The following is an 18,237-nucleotide window of genomic DNA, read 5'->3' on the forward strand; positions in this document are numbered from 1 at the left end:
TTGAATATTAAACCATGTAAACCGATTCTGGTACAACCTCGAAATACAATTATGAACTTGAAAATGAGCATAATATGAGCACTTCAAGACATTTTGAGGCTAAATTCAACTGTCAACATTATGACCTCATAGTGCTCTGTACCTGGGTCAGATTTCTTTGAGCGTTGGAACCCCAGCAAAATGATTCACTTCACTATCAGAATTTGATCCATTCAGTCCCATAACATTTGGAAAGTCCAGAACAGCCATACAATTAAATCACTTTTTCCCCATTCAACTTAGCGGAGTGCTAAACTGGAAGTGGCGAGCTTGGAGGTCAACACAGTGAAGAAGCAGCGCCCGTCATACGAGTAATGTTTGGCTCCATGATGGCTTCATGCAACTCTCATAACAATCAACAGGGCTCTGCCTGCACCGCTGGATCCAAGTTGTATTATACATCCATGGTATTTATATCAGATTACTCAAACAAAGTTTAATTGTAGAATCAATGATTTTAACCCAGCCCTAATCCTGATATGTGGTGTTTAAATAGGCTGTGTGCTGTCACCTGTGTTTTAACAAAATAATGCCCAAGACAATTTTCTTCAAAAGGAGACAGTAAAAGGCTTATCTTAACACATTCTGATCAATGCATTATTTTAATGTTTTTCACATTTGCTTCATACCACAACACACAGATTTGAACAACAGTGACATATAGGACTTTAATATTTAATTGTTCAGCCTTTGTATTGAAATAACTTTATCTATGCCACAATATGCACAATACAAATACAAAAAACACTTTGCCATTAACCCTTTTAGTCCTAGGCTTTTTATTAGTTATCTACCTTAACCTTCTTATTAGTTTCAAATATGGATATATATATAAATATATATATTGCACCTCTTCTTTGATCTACATCACTATCTAGACCACAATTCTCCACTCACTGTATATCGACTCTTTACCACATTTCAGCATTTTATATAGTATGTCAACTCATATTTACATTGACTCTTTAAACATTTATAGTCTGTCTATTCATGCATATTATGTTATTCCTGATCTACATTACCACCTAGACCACCACTATTTGCACTAATTGTATATTGACTTTTCACTACATTCAGCATTTTATATAGACTGTGTTTTCATACTTAGTGTTATCACTGACCTCACTAACTAGACCACAACTTGCACTAACAGTATATCGACTCTTCTCTACATCTCAGCAGTGTTATAGACTGATTCATGTATATTGTGTGGCAATTACCTCATCACTTTTGCATATCCTCCGACTTACTTACAACTCACTTTGCGCCGGCTTTGTAATGCTTACTTAATCTGTACTTTATCTTGTATTGTATTGTGAAACTGCATGTTGTCTTCCATGCTTATGCTTTTCTTGGCCAGGTCGCCATTGCAAATGAGAACCTGTTCTCAACAACCTACCTGGTTAAATAAACGTTAAATAAAAATAATTTAAAAAAGATTATCATGGCTATTTCAAAAAAAGAGTGATGTAAATCAAAGATTCATTGTGTCCAAAACCAGGTACAAATTGCATTTATTAGAATATCTGATGTGTCATATATGATAGCTCCTTACAAAAGAGTGATGCAACTTATTAGTGACATGTGTAAGGTTTTTGGTGGAACTGACAGTAAATATGTCTCTTGTGGAAAAGGCTCATTTCATTTAACATTATGAATTTACATCTTTCAGATTTCTATCAGCCAAAAACAGCTGGTGAACTTTTCCCAGCTCTGCAGTTGAACTGACTTCTGGTGTGTCTGTCCTCCACAGGATCTCTTCAGGTCATTTTACAGTTTTTTCCAACTGTTTACACACAAAATCTTTTCATGTCACACGATTTTTGAAACCTCTCACTCAACGTGCAAAACTACACAGCAAATCTCCAAAACCAGAAGCTATTTCTCAGCCTTTCACTCAGTTTTTAAATGCATAAAACACTTTCAAAACACTACACACAATTCTCTACCTAAGACACAAAAATCTAACAGGAAGTGACTTGCTTTCCTTTTCTAAACACAACCAATCAAAATGCTTCACTTATTTACCAGGGCGCACACACAATCCTCACATTTGCAAACACATTATTTCATAACTTAACATTAACCAATCACTGCTTTAGTATAGGCCTATACAGAGGTCAAAGGTCAGATGACCTGTTTTGAACAATGGATGCCAACAATAGACAGAGAGCAAGGGGAGGAGGAGGGAGAGCCATCTCTGATGAGATCAGGGCCACACTTACAGTTTTTTACAATTGCTTACACACTAAAATTAAAACTTTCCCACGATTAGCAAAACATTACACTCAAGGAGCAAAACACTAGCCTAGATTTGCACAACTGTAAGCACATTTTCAGCTTCACACTTTTTGCAAAACATCACACACAGTGATTTGCAAAACACTAAACACACTTGTATGCATTTGACACAGAAATTTATCATGATGTCATTTCCTTGCAATTTCAAAGCAAAGGCTTTCAAATGAACACACCCATGAACCAATTGGTTAAACACAGCCACCAGGTATGCAAACACATGATTGCAGGTTTAAGCATTATATAAAATGCAGCAGGTAAGTTCACCTTCCTTCAACCAAAATGGAAGGAGTCAGAAGAAGAAGACTGAGAGTGAGAGGGGGAATCCACAGAGGAGGAGAAGGAGGTAGAGGAAGAGGCCCAGCCAGAGGTAGAGGAAGAGGGAGAGGGAGAGGAAGACCTGAAGCCAGAGAATATGCTCAAATAAGAAGAGGACCAAATTTATCAAATGAAAGTCGCGCAACACTAGTGGACCATGTTGTGAACCACGGACTGACGCTGAGGGAGGCTGGACTAAGAGTTCAGCCAAATCTTAGCAGATATACAGCGGCATCTGTCATGAGGACATTTCGACAAGGAAACAGGTCAAAGAAAATCTGTCTACAGTTACAGTAATCAGCTGCTCATTGGATGCACCATATCAGCACTTTTGATACCCCTCCCTGTGACATTTGAGGGTCGAGAACGACAAGGAGGAAGGGGGCCCATATTCACGCCAGGGTTTACGATCTCCGGCCCCAGGCTCAGGTACCCCTCATTGAGGCCCCTGGCTCAGGTACCCCTCATTGAGGCCCCTGGCTCAGGTAGCCCTCATTCGGGCCATGGAGGACGCCTGTGACCAAGTCGACGCCGCAGCTGAGCAAGGATGGATTTGACATTCAAGACGGTTGTCTTGCCAGTGAGGATATCGCCTGTGATGTTGATGAAATTCTCTGGCCAGATCCAGCTAGGTGAAGAGATAATGTCTAGTATTTTCTGTACTTTTTCAGATTATTTTTTTGTTTGTTGTTGGGTTTTTTTGTAATTGTAACCTGTACTGGATACAGTATTTATTTTTGTCTGTTGTTTGCTGAGCTAACAGTGTTATGCACACTACTGTAGTAGCTGTATGAAAACTGGGACATGTTTTGTTGTGATTCTCTATGTTGACTGATTTGGGTATATGGAGAGAAATACATTATATGTCCCTCATTCTGCAGCATTGGTCTTGTGTAGTGTTTGGTGAACTTACTGTATATTTGCACTTCCTCTGTGTAGTTCATTTACAGTACTCTAATCACTGAGAAGTATAATTGCTAAAAGTGTTTTAGGTTAGAAACAGCAGTGTGTATCTGGTTTAAACATAATTAAGTCAAATGAAACGTGTGATTTATATGGTAACAAAAGGTTTTTTTATAAATTAGTGTATAGTTTTTGCAAGAGTGTTTCATTTTGCAAAGGGTCTGAGGTGTTCTGCTAATTGGGTGTGTGGTTGTGCTAATTGTTTGTAGTGTTTTGAAAAAGACTGTCTCTGTTTTCAAAATTGTGCTGAAGCAATTGAAAAAAACTGTATTGATCATGTGATCAACCACGGATTGACCAATTAGAGAAGCCCATCTTGAGTAGCTTTACAGTGGCGTCCATACTGCATGCAACTATCTAATGACTATTTCAGCATTATAAATCAATCAGACTTTGTTTTGCACAAAGTGCATACAATTCCCCCCCTCCCGCCCCGACACACAAGCACGCACAAGCACGCACAAACACACACACACACACACACACACACACACACACACACACACACACACACACACACACACACACACACATTCTTTATTGTAAAAATGATACCTTTTTACTACTGGTTTACTGTTTTACTGTAACATTACATTGTTGTTTACAGTGTACTTTCCAACCCTTGTCAGCGGACTACTTTCTCTCTAGAACATTGTAAATGTAGATATAAACCTATGAAAGACAAAAGAGCTTTAGACTTAGAACAACAGTGTGTACATGGTATATCCAAAAATGTACTATTATGAAAAAAGTGTTTGCCATTTGATGCAAATGCTTCATTTTGAGATGTGTTTATGGTATTTTGAATGCAGTGTTTCATTTTGAAGGAGATGTGAGGCATTTGGCATTTTGTGTTTGCAGTTTTGGGAATTGTGTGTAGAGTTTTGAAAAAAGGAGACATAGTTTTGAAAACGTGTGTAAGCAGTTGGAAAAAACTGTAAACATGACAGTTTCTGTCTTTGCTTCTATGTAAATGGCCTTTGAGTATATTTTAAAGCCCTGCACAAAATAAATGTATCATTATAGATAATCATATGACAGATGTACTTAAATGTGTGGTGTGCTTAAACTAATGTGTAGATGTGCTATACTAAACAGCTATTTTGTATACATTGGTCTTTGTTTCGGTATTTGTTTATTATAATTTTTAATGTTTGTTTGTGTCAAGGTATTTTTTAAAGTTTCAGTAACCACCCCTTACAGAGCTCCACAGAAAAGAGGAGAGCTACAAAGTCACATTTCCTGAATGAAAGTGAAAGTATGTCAAGCCTCCGTTTCTCTCAAAAGAAACATGTTCAGAGGGTGGAACCTGAGAGGTGGAGCAACAGTGAAAGAGGAGAGCTGCAACGTCATATTTCCTAATAATACAAATAAAAGTTTGAGTAACGGCAGAGCTGCACACAAGGCAAATCTCTCGGTTTCTCTCAAAAGAAACATTCAACTGAGTCCAGCAGCTTTTTCACAACAACAGCAGAGTCTCTGCAAACACTGGTGAGTACACTGAGACAACATACACTCACTAAATACTTGCTCAAAGTTAAAACCAGAATCCAGAACAAAGAAGTAAACTAACAGCAGATAAAGTAGTCCTGCTAAAAGCTAACTAGCTTAGCTTAGATTCCCTTTGAGTCGTCCAAATAGAGTCCAGTGTCTGATTTGATCTTTTATTGATTATAAAGGCGGAACAACTCTTTCCTCTCAGCCTCCCTGTCTCTGTAGTTCCTGCTGTGTGCCTTTGTAAGACAGAACAGCTGATCATATTTACTGTGTTTCTCCCTCCTCCTCCCCTTGCTCTCTGTCTATTGTTGGCATCCATTGTTCAAAACAGGTCATCTGACCTTTGACCTCTGTATAGGCCTATACTAAAGCAGTGATTGGTTAGTGTTAAGTTATGACATAATGTGTTTGCAAATGTGAGGAGTGTGTGTGCACCCTGGTAAATAAGTGAAGCATTTTGATTGGTTGTGTTTAGAAAAGGAAAGCAAGTCACTTCCTGTTGGATTTTTGTGTCGTAGGTAGAGAATTGTGTGTTTTATGCAATTAAAAACTGAGTGAAAGGCTGAGAAATAGCTTCTGGTTTTGGAGATTTGCTGTGTAGTTTTGCACGTTGGGTGAGAGGTTTCAAAAATCGTGTGACATGAAAAGATTTTGTGTAAGCAGTTGGAAAAAACTGTAATTCAGTTTGAACCAGTTACACATTTCTGTTGCTAACCTAAAACACTTTTAGCAATTCTACTTCTCAGTGATTAGAGTACTTTAAATGAAGTACACAGAGAAAGTGCAAATATACAATAAGTTCACCAAACACTACACAAGACCAATGCTGCAGAATGAGGGAAATATAATGTATTTCTCTCCATATACCCAAATCAGTCAACATGGCGAATCACAACAAAACATGTCCCAGTTTTCATACAGCTACTACAGTAGTGTGCATAACACTGTTAGCTCAGCAAACAACAGACAAAAATAAATACTGTATCCAGTACAGGTTACAATTACAGTAATAAAAAACAACAAACAAAAAAGATCTGAAAAAACTGAAAATACAGTACAGAAAATACTAGACTTACCTGCTGCATTTTTATAGTGCTTACACCTGATTGGTGTGTCTACAATTACAAAACGTGTGGTTACGGCCCTGATGGCTGTGTTCCACAGATTGGCTCATAGGTGTGGTCATCTGACATTGTCCGTATGTTCATGGACATCGGAAAAACGTTTGTCCGAGTGAAAACGTCATTCAAAAATCTAATTATTCATAAATAGGCCTATGTATAAAAAAACAACACATTATCCGTGTCTTTTCCCGTTCGTTGTCCTGCAGATAACACAAACAAACACCTGGCGATGTGCTGTTTGAATGCTCGCATAAGAAAACATCAGAGAATCTTCTGTTATTGTGGCCTCCATGTTTTCACCCACCTTATGCTCTCGGCTACGGCCAACCATTGGTGGCAGTCATGCAAAAAGTTGTTATGCCAAACGCCCAATATAACAGAAGAAGAAGAACACGCATCCCGACCATGTGAACGCTGCCAGTCGGAAAAACAACGTAACCAGGGGGGCGGTGCCTGTTATTCCGAGTTGGCATGAATGCAGCATCAGTGCTTTGGAATTGCAAGGAAGTGACATCATGATATACTTCTGTGTCTAATGTATACAAGTGTGTTTAGTGTTTTGCAAATCACTGTGTATATTATTTAGCAAAAGTGTGAGGCTGACATTGTGCTTATAGTGGCGGCATCTGGGCCAATGTTTTGCTCCTTGAGTGTAACCGGCAATTTCCACTGGATGCGGAACGCTCGCGAACGTCTCGAACGTCAACGGAGTCATTAGGTTTCCATTAAAGTCAATCTGTGTATTTCCACTGACTGCGGAACGTCTTGCGTCCGACTCCGCCCCAGTTCCGTTGTCCGCAGCCCCGGAGCAGATACGCAGAGCTTCTATTTTTGACGGACGACGGAGAGCTCCGCAGCAATTCAGCACACGGCAGATAGTGCAGGACAGGAAGTCGAGCACAGAAACAAAATAAATATCCGGTTAATTTTCAAAATAAAATACACTGTGCTCACGGCGGATCATATTTCCCTGAACTACACCTTGAAAACACAGCTCAGAGTCGTTTCCCCTCTACTCCTCTGGATGGAAACAAACTGTTGTTGGTTTTGTGGTTCTATTCTACCTGAATTCGTGAGAACTTGTGGGTCCTCGTGACTACAGCTGTCAGTCACGGCCGCAGCCGTTCCGCAACAAATCCGGACCCGGTGGGTATTGACGGACGGCGGAGCACGCAGCAGACACGCAGCGGAGCCGGTCCGCAGCTTTTACGCATCCAGTGGAAATCCCCGGTAAGGTTTTGATAATTAGGGCCCGAGCGCCGACAGCGGCGAAGGCCCTATTGAAACTTTTTGAGGGGCTTAACATATTCAAAAACTTACCAAAATTGGCGGTCGTATCACGTCTGGTGAGAATGTACGTATTTTAAAGGTTTCGGGAATAGGTGCACAAAAATGGCTCGCTAGCTCCCCCTACAAAGTTAAACAAATTTAGCCCCTGCAGTGCGTTTAACATAGACTCACGAAACTTGGTAAACATGTGTAGCATGTCATGATGTACAAAAAACTTCATTAGAGCCATACCCTAAACCCAACAGGAAGTCCGCCATTGTGATTTCAAAGTTCAAAATTAGTGAGATTTTGGCCATTTCCACTTCGTATTTTAACAAACTCCTCCTAGAGATTTCATCCGATCAACTTCAAACTCGGTCTGTGCCATCTTAAGATGTTAAAGATGAAAAGTTGTTAAAAGAAAAACTTTTGTCGTATAGGCGTGGCCGGCGTGGGCGTGGCCATTTTGCGCGTTCACCGCAAACAGGAAGTGGGTGTAACTTGAGTGTACATTGTCCAACTGGCTCAAAACTTTTCAGGATTCATAAGAGTCCAACCCGTGACGGACAAATAAAGGCCGATATTTACTTAAAGTCATAGCGCCCCCTAGTGGCAACAGGAAGTAGTCCTAAAAGTCAAGGTGCTATACTTTAACGAACTCCTCCTAGAGATTTCATCCGATGGACTTGAATCTTGGTCTGTACCATCCCAACACCTTAACGATGAAAAGTTATTAAAAGAAAAACTTTTCGTCAGACGGTGTGGCGTGGCGGTGTGGCGTGGCGGCCATTTTGAGTGTTTAGCGATGAACAAAGAAATTGTTGTAACTTGAGTGTACGTTGTCGTATCTGACCGAAATCTCACGATTGACAAGGGTCCAGGCCTGAGGACACCTACAGGCCAAAATTTACATTTAGTCATAGCGCCCCCCGCTGGCCACAGGAAGTAAGCCTTATATGACAAATATCATCCAATTTACAAGAAACTTAGAATGTGTGGTGTACATGTGATACTGAGCTGCCCCCTATCCGTTAACCACGCCCACTTACTCAGAGTCACAACCACATTTGAACTGTTTAAGGTAGAGTCTTGTGTGAGGTGTCATTGAACTCAGCAGAGAGTTCCTTCTTCTTTGGTGATGTTTTGACCCGCCCCCTATGTTCAAGCCACGCCCCTTTCATAAATGCTGACCTATCTAAGGTAGAGTCTTATGTGAGATATCATTGAACTCAGCAGAGAGTTCCTTTTTAATTGGTGATTGTTTGATCCGCCCCCTATGCTTTAGCCATGCCCCCTTTCACAGCTAATAAACTGTATAACGTAGAGTCTTGTGTGAGGTATCGTTGAACTCGGCAGGGAGTTCCCTTTTCATTGGTGATGATTTGCGGTGTCTGAGTGCCGCGCAAATTGTGTAATACTTTTGATTTCAGTGTGTAAGCAATCGGCAAAAACTGTAAGCCTTAAAGTTTATCTTATATGTACGAGATAATATCTCCTACTTAGAAGATAAACTTTAGGATACTATCTCCTACGTGGGAGATAAATTTGCCCACAATTTGTTTGCACCTTGCCTTTCAGGGCTTCCAAAGTAATGACATTTTAATTTTTCCACAGTCTTCGTCCTCAGAGTGTCGATATGTCTGCTGCCAGCTGTCTGCTGACTGAAGATCAGCTTCTGTGCTCCATCTGTCTGGTCGTGTTCACTGATCCAGTCACCATACCATGTGGACACAACTTCTGTAAAGCCTGCATCACTGATCACTGGGGTATTAATGTTCCCTATCAGTGTCCCAACTGTAGAGAGCCTTTCAAAACGAAACCTGAGCTGAAGGTCAATACTGTCATCTCGGAGATGGCTGCTAAGTTCAGACAGTCAACTCGTGACGTCTACTCAGGAGCCAAAGGAAGGACGTGGATGTTCTTCCTGGTGTGTCTGATTTGTGTCTTCATGGCCCAGATGGTTATAGACCAAAATAAACATCTTGTTGGTCCTCTGAAAGAAGAATATGAAGCAAAGAAAGCTGAGCTGTGGAAGACAGGGGCTGAAATTCTGCAGATGATACAGAAGAGACGACTGAAGATTCAGGAGATCAAACACTCAATGGAGCTCAGTGATGAAGATGCTGACAGAGAGATATCAGAAGGTGTTCAGATCTTCACTGCTCTGAAGGAGTCTGTTGAGAGAAGCCAAGCCGAGTTCCTCCAGACAATCAAAGAGAAGCAGAGAACGACAGAGAAACCAGCTCAACGCTTCATCAAAGAGCTTGAACAGGAAATCTCTGATCTGCAGAAGATAAGCACTGAGGTGGAGCAGCTCTTACAGTCTGAAGACCACCTCCACCTACTCCAGAGCTTCAACTCCCTGAACGCTCTTCCACCCACCAAGGACTGGACAGTAGTCAACGTCCGTCCACCTTCATATGAGGGGATTGTGTTGAGAGCTGTGACTCACCTAGAGGAGACGCTCAGTGAACACATGAAGAAGCTGTTTCATGTCGAGCTGAAGAGGGTCCAGCAGTCTGCAGTGGATGTGACTCTTGATCCTGACACAGCAAATCTCATCCTGTCTGATGATGGAAAACAAGTACATGTGTAGTTCATTTACAGTACTCTAATCACTGAGAAGTATAATTGCTAAAAGTGTTTTAGGTTAGAAACAGCAGTGTGTATCTGGTTTAAACATAATTAAGTCAAATGAAACGTGTGTTTTATATGGTAACAAAATGTTTTTTTATAAATTAGTGTATAGTTTTTGCAAGAGTGTTTCATTTTGCAAAGGGTCTGAGGTGTTCTGCTAATTGGGTGTGTGGTTGTGCTAATTGTTTGTAGTGTTTTGAAAAAGACTCTCTGTTTTCAAAATTGTGCTGAAGCAATTGAAAAAAACTGTATTCATCATGTGATCAACCACGGATTGACCAATTAGAGAAGCCCATCTTGAGTAGCTTTACAGTGGCGTCCATACTGCATGCAACTATCTAATGACTATTTCAGCATTATAAATCAATCAGACTTTGTTTTGCACAAAGTGCATACATCCCTCCCCGCCACACCCACCGCACGCACAAGCACGCGCACAAACACACACACACACACACACACACACACACACACACACACACACACACACACACACACACACACACACACACACACACATTCTTTATTGTAAAAATGATACCTTTTTACTACTGGTTTACTGTTTTACTGTAACATTACATTGTTGTTTACAGTGTACTTTCCAACCCTTGTCAGCAGACTACTTTCTCTCTAGAACATTGTAAATGTAGATATAAACCTATGAAAGACAAAAGAGCTTTAGACTTAGAACAACAGTGTGTACATGGTATAGCCAAAAAGTGTACTATTATGAAAAAAGTGTTTGCCATTTGATGCAAATGCTTCATTTTGAGATGTGTTTATGGTATTTTGAATGGCAGTGTTTCATTTTGAAGGAGATGTGAGGCATTTGGCATTTTGTGTTTGCAGTTTTGGGAATTGTGTGTAGAGTTTTGAAAAAGGAGACATAGTTTTGAAAACGTGTGTAAGCAGTTGGAAAAACTGTAAACATGACAGTTTCTGTCTTTGCTTCTATGTAAATGGCCTTTGAGTATATTTTAAAGCCCTGCACAAAATAAATGTATCATTATAGATAATCATATGACAGATGTACTTAAATGTGTGGTGCGCTTAAACTAATGTGTAGATGTGCTATACTAAACAGCTATTTTGTATACATTGGTCTTTGTTTCGGTATTTGTTTATTATAATTTTTAATGTTTGTTTGTGTCAAGGTATTTTTTAAAGTTTCAGTAACCACCCCTTACAGAGCTCCACAGAAAAGAGGAGAGCTACAAAGTCACATTTCCTGAATGAAAGTGAAAGTATGTCAAGCCTCCGTTTCTCTCAAAAGAAACATGTTCAGAGGGTGGAACCTGAGAGGTGGAGCAACAGTGAAAGAGGAGAGCTGCAACGTCATATTTCCTAATAATACAAATAAAAGTTTGAGTAACGGCAGAGCTGCACACAAGGCAAATCTCTCGGTTTCTCTCAAAAGAAACATTCAACTGAGTCCAGCAGCTTTTTCACAACAACAGCAGAGTCTCTGCAAACACTGGTGAGTACACTGAGACAACATACACTCACTAAATACTTGCTCAAAGTTAAAACCAGAATCCAGAACAAAGAAGTAAACTAACAGCAGATAAAGTAGTCCTGCTAAAAGCTAACTAGCTTAGCTTAGATTCCCTTTGAGTCGTCCAAATAGAGTCCAGTGTCTGATTTGATCTTTTATTGATTATAAAGGCGGAACAACTCTTTCCTCTCAGCCTCCCTGTCTCTGTAGTTCCTGCTGTGTGCCTTTGTAAGACAGAACAGCTGATCATATTTACTGTGTTTCTCCCTCCTCCTCCTCTTGCTCTCTGTCTATTGTTGGCATCCATTGTTCAAAACAGGTCATCTGACCTTTGACCTCTGTATAGGCCTATACTAAAGCAGTGATTGGTTAGTGTTAAGTTATGACATAATGTGTTTGCAAATGTGAGGAGTGTGTGTGCACCCTGGTAAATAAGTGAAGCATTTTGATTGGTTGTGTTTAGAAAAGGAAAGCAAGTCACTTCCTGTTGGATTTTTGTGTCGTAGGTAGAGAATTGTGTGTTTTATGCAATTAAAAACTGAGTGAAAGGCTGAGAAATAGCTTCTGGTTTTGGAGATTTGCTGTGTAGTTTTGCACGTTGGGTGAGAGGTTTCAAAAATCGTGTGACATGAAAAGATTTTGTGTAAGCAGTTGGAAAAAACTGTAATTCAGTTTGAACCAGTTACACATTTCTGTTGCTAACCTAAAACACTTTTAGCAATTCTACTTCTCAGTGATTAGAGTACTTTAAATGAAGTACACAGAGAAAGTGCAAATATACAATAAGTTCACCAAACACTACACAAGACCAATGCTGCAGAATGAGGGAAATATAATGTATTTCTCTCCATATACCCAAATCAGTCAACATGGCGAATCACAACAAAACATGTCCCAGTTTTCATACAGCTACTACAGTAGTGTGCATAACACTGTTAGCTCAGCAAACAACAGACAAAAATAAATACTGTATCCAGTACAGGTTACAATTACAGTAATAAAAAACAACAAACAAAAAAGATCTGAAAAAACTGAAAATACAGTACAGAAAATACTAGACTTACCTGCTGCATTTTTATTGTGCTTACACCTGATTGGTGTGTCTACAATTACAAAACGTGTGGTTACGGCCCTGATGGCTGTGTTCCACAGATTGGCTCATAGGTGTGGTCATCTGACATTGTCCGTATGTTCATGGACATCAGAAAAACGTTTTTCCGAGTGAAAACGTCATTCAAAAATCTAATTATTCATAAATAGGCCTATGTATAAAAAAACAACACATTATCCGTGTCTTTTCCCGTTCGTTGTCCTGCAGATAACACAAACAAACACCTGGCGATGTGCTGTTTGAATGCTCGCATAAGAAAACATCAGAGAATCTTCTGTTATTGTGGCCTCCATGTTTTCACCCACCTTATGCTCTCGGCTACGGCCAACCATTGGTGGCAGTCATGCAAAAAGTTGTTATGCCAAACGCCAATATAACAGAAGAAGAAGAACACGCATCCCGACCATGTGAACGCTGCCAGTCGGAAAAACAACGTAACCAGGGGGGCGGTGCCTGTTATTCCGAGTTGGCATGAATGCAGCATCAGTGCTTTGGAATTGCAAGGAAGTGACATCATGATATACTTCTGTGTCTAATGTATACAAGTGTGTTTAGTGTTTTGCAAATCACTGTGTATATTATTTAGCAAAAAGTGTGAGGCTGACATTGTGCTTATAGTGGTGCGCATCTGGGCCAATGTTTTGCTCCTTGAGTGTAACCGGCAATTTCCACTGGATGCGGAACGTCTGCGGAACGTCTCCGGAACGTCTCCAGAACGTCAACGGAGTCATTAGGTTTCCATTAAAGTCAATCTGTGTATTTCCACTGACGGCGGAACGTCTGCGTCCCGACTCCGTCCCAGTTCCGTCAGTCCGCAGCCCTCCGGAGCAGATACGCAGAGCTTCTATTTTTGACGGACGACGGAGAGCTCCGCAGCAATTCAGCACACGGCAGATAGTGCAGGACAGGAAGTCGAGCACAGAAACAAAATAAATATCCGGTTAATTTTCAAAATAAAATACACTGTGCTCACGGCGGATCATATTTCCCTGAACTACACCTTGAAAACACAGCTCAGAGTCGTTTCCCCTCTACTCCTCTGGATGGAAACAAACTGTTGTTGGTTTTGTGGTTCTATTCTACCTGAATTCGTGAGAACTTGTGGGTCCTCGTGACTACAGCTGTCAGTCACGGCCGCAGCCGTTCCGCAACAAATCCGGACCCGGTGGGTATTGACGGACGGCGGAGCACGCAGCAGACACGCAGCGGAGCCGGTCCGCAGCTTTTACGCATCCAGTGGAAATCCCCGGTAAGGTTTTGATAATTAGGGCCCGAGCGCCGACAGCGGCGAAGGCCCTATTGAAACTTTTTGAGGGGCTTAACATATTCAAAAACTTACCAAAATTGGCGGTCGTATCACGTCTGGTGAGAATGTACGTATTTTAAAGGTTTCGGGAATAGGTGCACAAAAATGGCTCGCTAGCTCCCCCTACAAAGTTAAACAAATTTAGCCCCTGCAGTGCGTTTAACATAGACTCACGAAACTTGGTAAACATGTGTAGCATGTCATGATGTACAAAAAACTTCATTAGAGCCATACCCTAAACCCAACAGGAAGTCCGCCATTGTGATTTCAAAGTTCAAAATTAGTGAGATTTTGGCCATTTCCACTTCGTATTTTAACAAACTCCTCCTAGAGATTTCATCCGATCAACTTCAAACTCGGTCTGTGCCATCTTAAGATGTTAAAGATGAAAAGTTGTTAAAAGAAAAACTTTTCGTCATAGGGCGTGGCCGTGGCGGGGCGGCCATTTTGTGCGTTTCGCCGCCGAAACAGGAAGTGGGTGTAACTTGAGTGTACATTGTCCAACTGGCTCGAAACTTTTCAGGATTCATAAGAGTCCAACCCTGAGGACAAATAAAGGCCGATATTTACTTAAAGTCATAGCGCCCCCTAGTGGCAACAGGAAGTAGTCCTAAAAGTCAAGGTGCTATACTTTAACGAACTCCTCCTAGAGATTTCATCCGATGGACTTGAATCTTGGTCTGTACCATCCCAACACCTTAACGATGAAAAGTTATTAAAAGAAAAACTTTTCGTCAGACGGTGTGGCGTGGCGGTGTGGCGTGGCGGCCATTTTGAGTGTTTAGCGATGAACAAAGAAATTGTTGTAACTTGAGTGTACGTTGTCGTATCTGACCGAAATCTCACGATTGACAAGGGTCCAGGCCTGAGGACACCTACAGGCCAAAATTTACATTTAGTCATAGCGCCCCCCCGCTGGCCACAGGAAGTAAGCCTTATATGACAAACATCATCCAATTTACATGAAACTTAGAATGTGTGGTGTACATGCGATACTGAGCTGCCCCCTATACGTTAACCACGCCCACTTACTCAGAGTCACAACCACATTTGAACTGTTTAAGGTAGAGTCTTGTGTGAGGTGTCATTGAACTCAGCAGAGAGTTCCTTCTTCTTTGGTGATGGTTTGACCCGCCCCCTATGTTCAAGCCACGCCCCCTTTCATAAATGCTGACCTATCTAAGGTAGAGTCTTATGTGAGATATCATTGAACTCAGCAGAGAGTTCCTTTTTAATTGGTGATTGTTTGATCCGCCCCCTATGCTTTAGTCATGCCCCCTTTCACAGCTAATAAACTGTATAACGTAGAGTCTTGTGTGAGATATCGTTGAACTCGGCAGGGAGTTCCCTTTTCATTGGTGATGATTTGCGGTGTCTGAGTGCCGCGCAAATTGTGTAATACTTTTGATTTCAGTGTGTAAGCAATCGGCAAAAACTGTAAGCCTTAAAGTTTATCTTATATGTACGAGATAATATCTCCTACTTAGAAGAAAAACTTTAGGATACTATCTCCTACGTGGGAGATAAATTTGCCCACAATTTGTTTGCACCTTGCCTTTCAGGGCTTCCAAAGTAATGACATTTTTTATTTTTCCACAGTCTTCGTCCTCAGAGTGTCGATATGTCTGCTGCCAGCTGTCTGCTGACTGAAGATCAGCTTCTGTGCTCCATCTGTCTGGATGTGTTCACTGATCCAGTCACCATACCATGTGGACACAACTTCTGTAAAGCCTGCATCACTGATCACTGGGGTATTAATGTTCCCTATCAGTGTCCCAACTGTAGAGAGCCTTTCAAAACGAAACCTGAGCTGAAGGTCAATACTGTCATCTCGAGAGGGAGCTGCTAAGTTCAGACAGTCAACTCGTGACGTCTACTCAGGAGCCAAAGGAAGGACGTGGATGTTCTTCCTGGTGTGTCTGATTTGTGTCTTCATGGCCCGGATGGTTATAGACCAAAATAAACATCTTGTTGGTCCTCAGAAAGAAGAATATGAAGCAAAGAAAGCTGAGCTGTGGAAGACAGGGGCTGAAATTCTGCAGATGATACAGAAGAGACGACTGAAGATTCAGGAGATCAAACACTCAATGGAGCTCAGTGATGAAGATGCTGACAGAGAGATATCAGAAGGTGTTCAGATCTTCACTGCTCTGAAGGAGTCTGTTGAGAGAAGCCAAGCCGAGTTCCTCCAGACAATCAAAGAGAAGAAGAGAACGACAGAGAAACCAGCTCAACGCTTCATCAAAGAGCTTGAACAGGAAATCTCTGATCTGCAGAAGATAAGCACTGAGGTGGAGCAGCTCTTACAGTCTGAAGACCACCTCCACCTACTCCAGAGCTTCAACTCCCTGAACGCTCTTCCACCCACCAAGGACTGGACAGTAGTCAACGCCCGTCCACCTTCATATGAGGGGATTGTGTTGAGAGCTGTGACTCACCTAGAGGAGACGCTCAGTGAACACATGAAGAAGCTGTTTCATGTCGAGCTGAAGAGGGTCCAGCAGTCTGCAGTGGATGTGACTCTTGATCCTGACACAGCAAATCTCATCCTGTCTGATGATGGAAAACAAGTACATGATAGTGATGTGAGGAAGAATCTCCCAGACAATCCAGAGAGGTTTACTAAATGTGTTATTGTCTTAGCAAAGCAGAGTTTCTCTTCAGGAAGATTTTATTACGAGGTTCAGGTTAAAGCTAAGACTGAATGGACTTTAGGAGTGGCCAGAGAGTCGATCAACAGGAAGGGAAAAATCAAACTGAGCCCTCAGAAGGGTTACTGGACGATATGGTTGAGGAATGACAATGAGTACAAAGCTATTGATGACCCTACAGTCCTTCTCTCTCTGAAGTCTCAGCCTCAGAAGGTGGGGGTGTTTGTGGATTATGAGGAGGGTCTGGTCTCCTTTTATGATGTTGATGCTGCAGCTCTTATCTACTCCTTTACTATCTGCTCCTTCACTGAGAAACTCTACCCATACTTCAGTCCCAGTCCTAACTATGGTGGTAAAAACTCTGCCCCTCTGATCATATCTCCTGTCAGTCAATAAGTAGAACAAAAATTATATGTTTAAAAAAGATACATTTTCTTTTAATGCCATAAACGTTTACATATAATTTCTTTAGATTCTGAGTAGAGAAAGAGATCCTAGTCCAATTCATCCAGAGGGTAAAAAGGGGAGGCAAAGATACTGCAGGAGGTGAATTAAAGTTAAAATGGCAATTTCTCAGATTCATAAGTCAGTGAAATGTAAACACACAGACATGAAACATGTTGATTCATTGTGACTCCCTCTTGCTGAGGCCACTTTATCTCTGAAAATACCTAGGTAAGGACTACTAGCCAGTCAGAAGCAGAGTATGAGGGCGTGCCCTGACAGTACCTAGGTAAGGACTACTAGCCAGTCAGAAGCTTAGTACGAGGGCGTGCCACGCTAGCAGCTAGGCGAGCATTATAACGTGTGTTACAAAGTGACAGCAGAGAGTTCACGTGACACGTTCATCACAGAAGTAAAGGCTGGACTACAATATTTTTCAGTTTTTTGGAGCAGTTTGTGAACAGTGTTTTCTGTTGGAGATGGTAAGTCCCTTTGGGGTGGACTTTGGGCTTTTTCACTTTGTAAACCTATAACATGCACAAAAAAGATAACTAACACAATTTTGCACATTTTACATATATTGAACTGTGACTGTTGAACTGTACTCTTTTTGGGGCGAGGAAAGACAGAGAAACAGCAATCCGCTGACTGTGGCTTCTCAAACCAGGAAGATCCTTATATACAAGTTCTCTTATTATTCAATCTTTAATAAACCACCTTAACTAAGAGAAGTTGTTTGTCTTCTGTTCTAACTGACCAGATGGACCGCGACACAACCATGGGTACATGGCAAACAGGTGCTTCTGATAGATTATTCAGCACACTGTGATGGAGACAGCTTTCTCCATTTTCACACATAAGTTAAATTTCATACCGAGCTGATTAGAAAGTAAAGTTGTGGAACAGCTCAACTTTAAAGGGGTGATAGAATGCAAAACTGATTTTACCTTGTCATAGTTGAATAATGACAGTTTAGTGGGTAACTAGGACATACATAGAACCTCTAAATCCCATTGACACCTCTTTTCTCTGCAAATCTCACTATTTGAAACTGCCTCTGAAAACGGGCGAATCTCAACGAGCCC

General features: G+C 41.2%; 1 protein-coding gene and 1 pseudogene across 1 annotated transcript; both read left to right on the top strand.

Moving 5' to 3' along the window:
* The first annotated feature begins 4,869 nt into the window (after positions 1-4,869).
* On the top strand, positions 4,870-10,182 carry LOC120564534 (E3 ubiquitin-protein ligase TRIM7-like). Its single transcript, XM_039809593.1, has 2 exons — positions 4,870-5,109; positions 9,123-10,182. Exons 1-2 carry the CDS (start codon positions 4,910-4,912, stop codon positions 10,102-10,104), a joined length of 1,182 nt encoding a protein of 393 aa, XP_039665527.1. The 5' UTR covers positions 4,870-4,909; the 3' UTR covers positions 10,105-10,182.
* A 1,200-nt stretch (positions 10,183-11,382) lies between these two features.
* On the top strand, positions 11,383-17,880 carry LOC120564529 (annotated as a pseudogene).
* The last annotated feature ends 357 nt before the right edge of the window (positions 17,881-18,237 follow it).

Source organism: Perca fluviatilis, chromosome 8 (assembly GCF_010015445.1).
Source record: "Perca fluviatilis chromosome 8, GENO_Pfluv_1.0, whole genome shotgun sequence".
NCBI classification, from domain to species: Eukaryota; Metazoa; Chordata; class Actinopteri; order Perciformes; family Percidae; genus Perca; species Perca fluviatilis.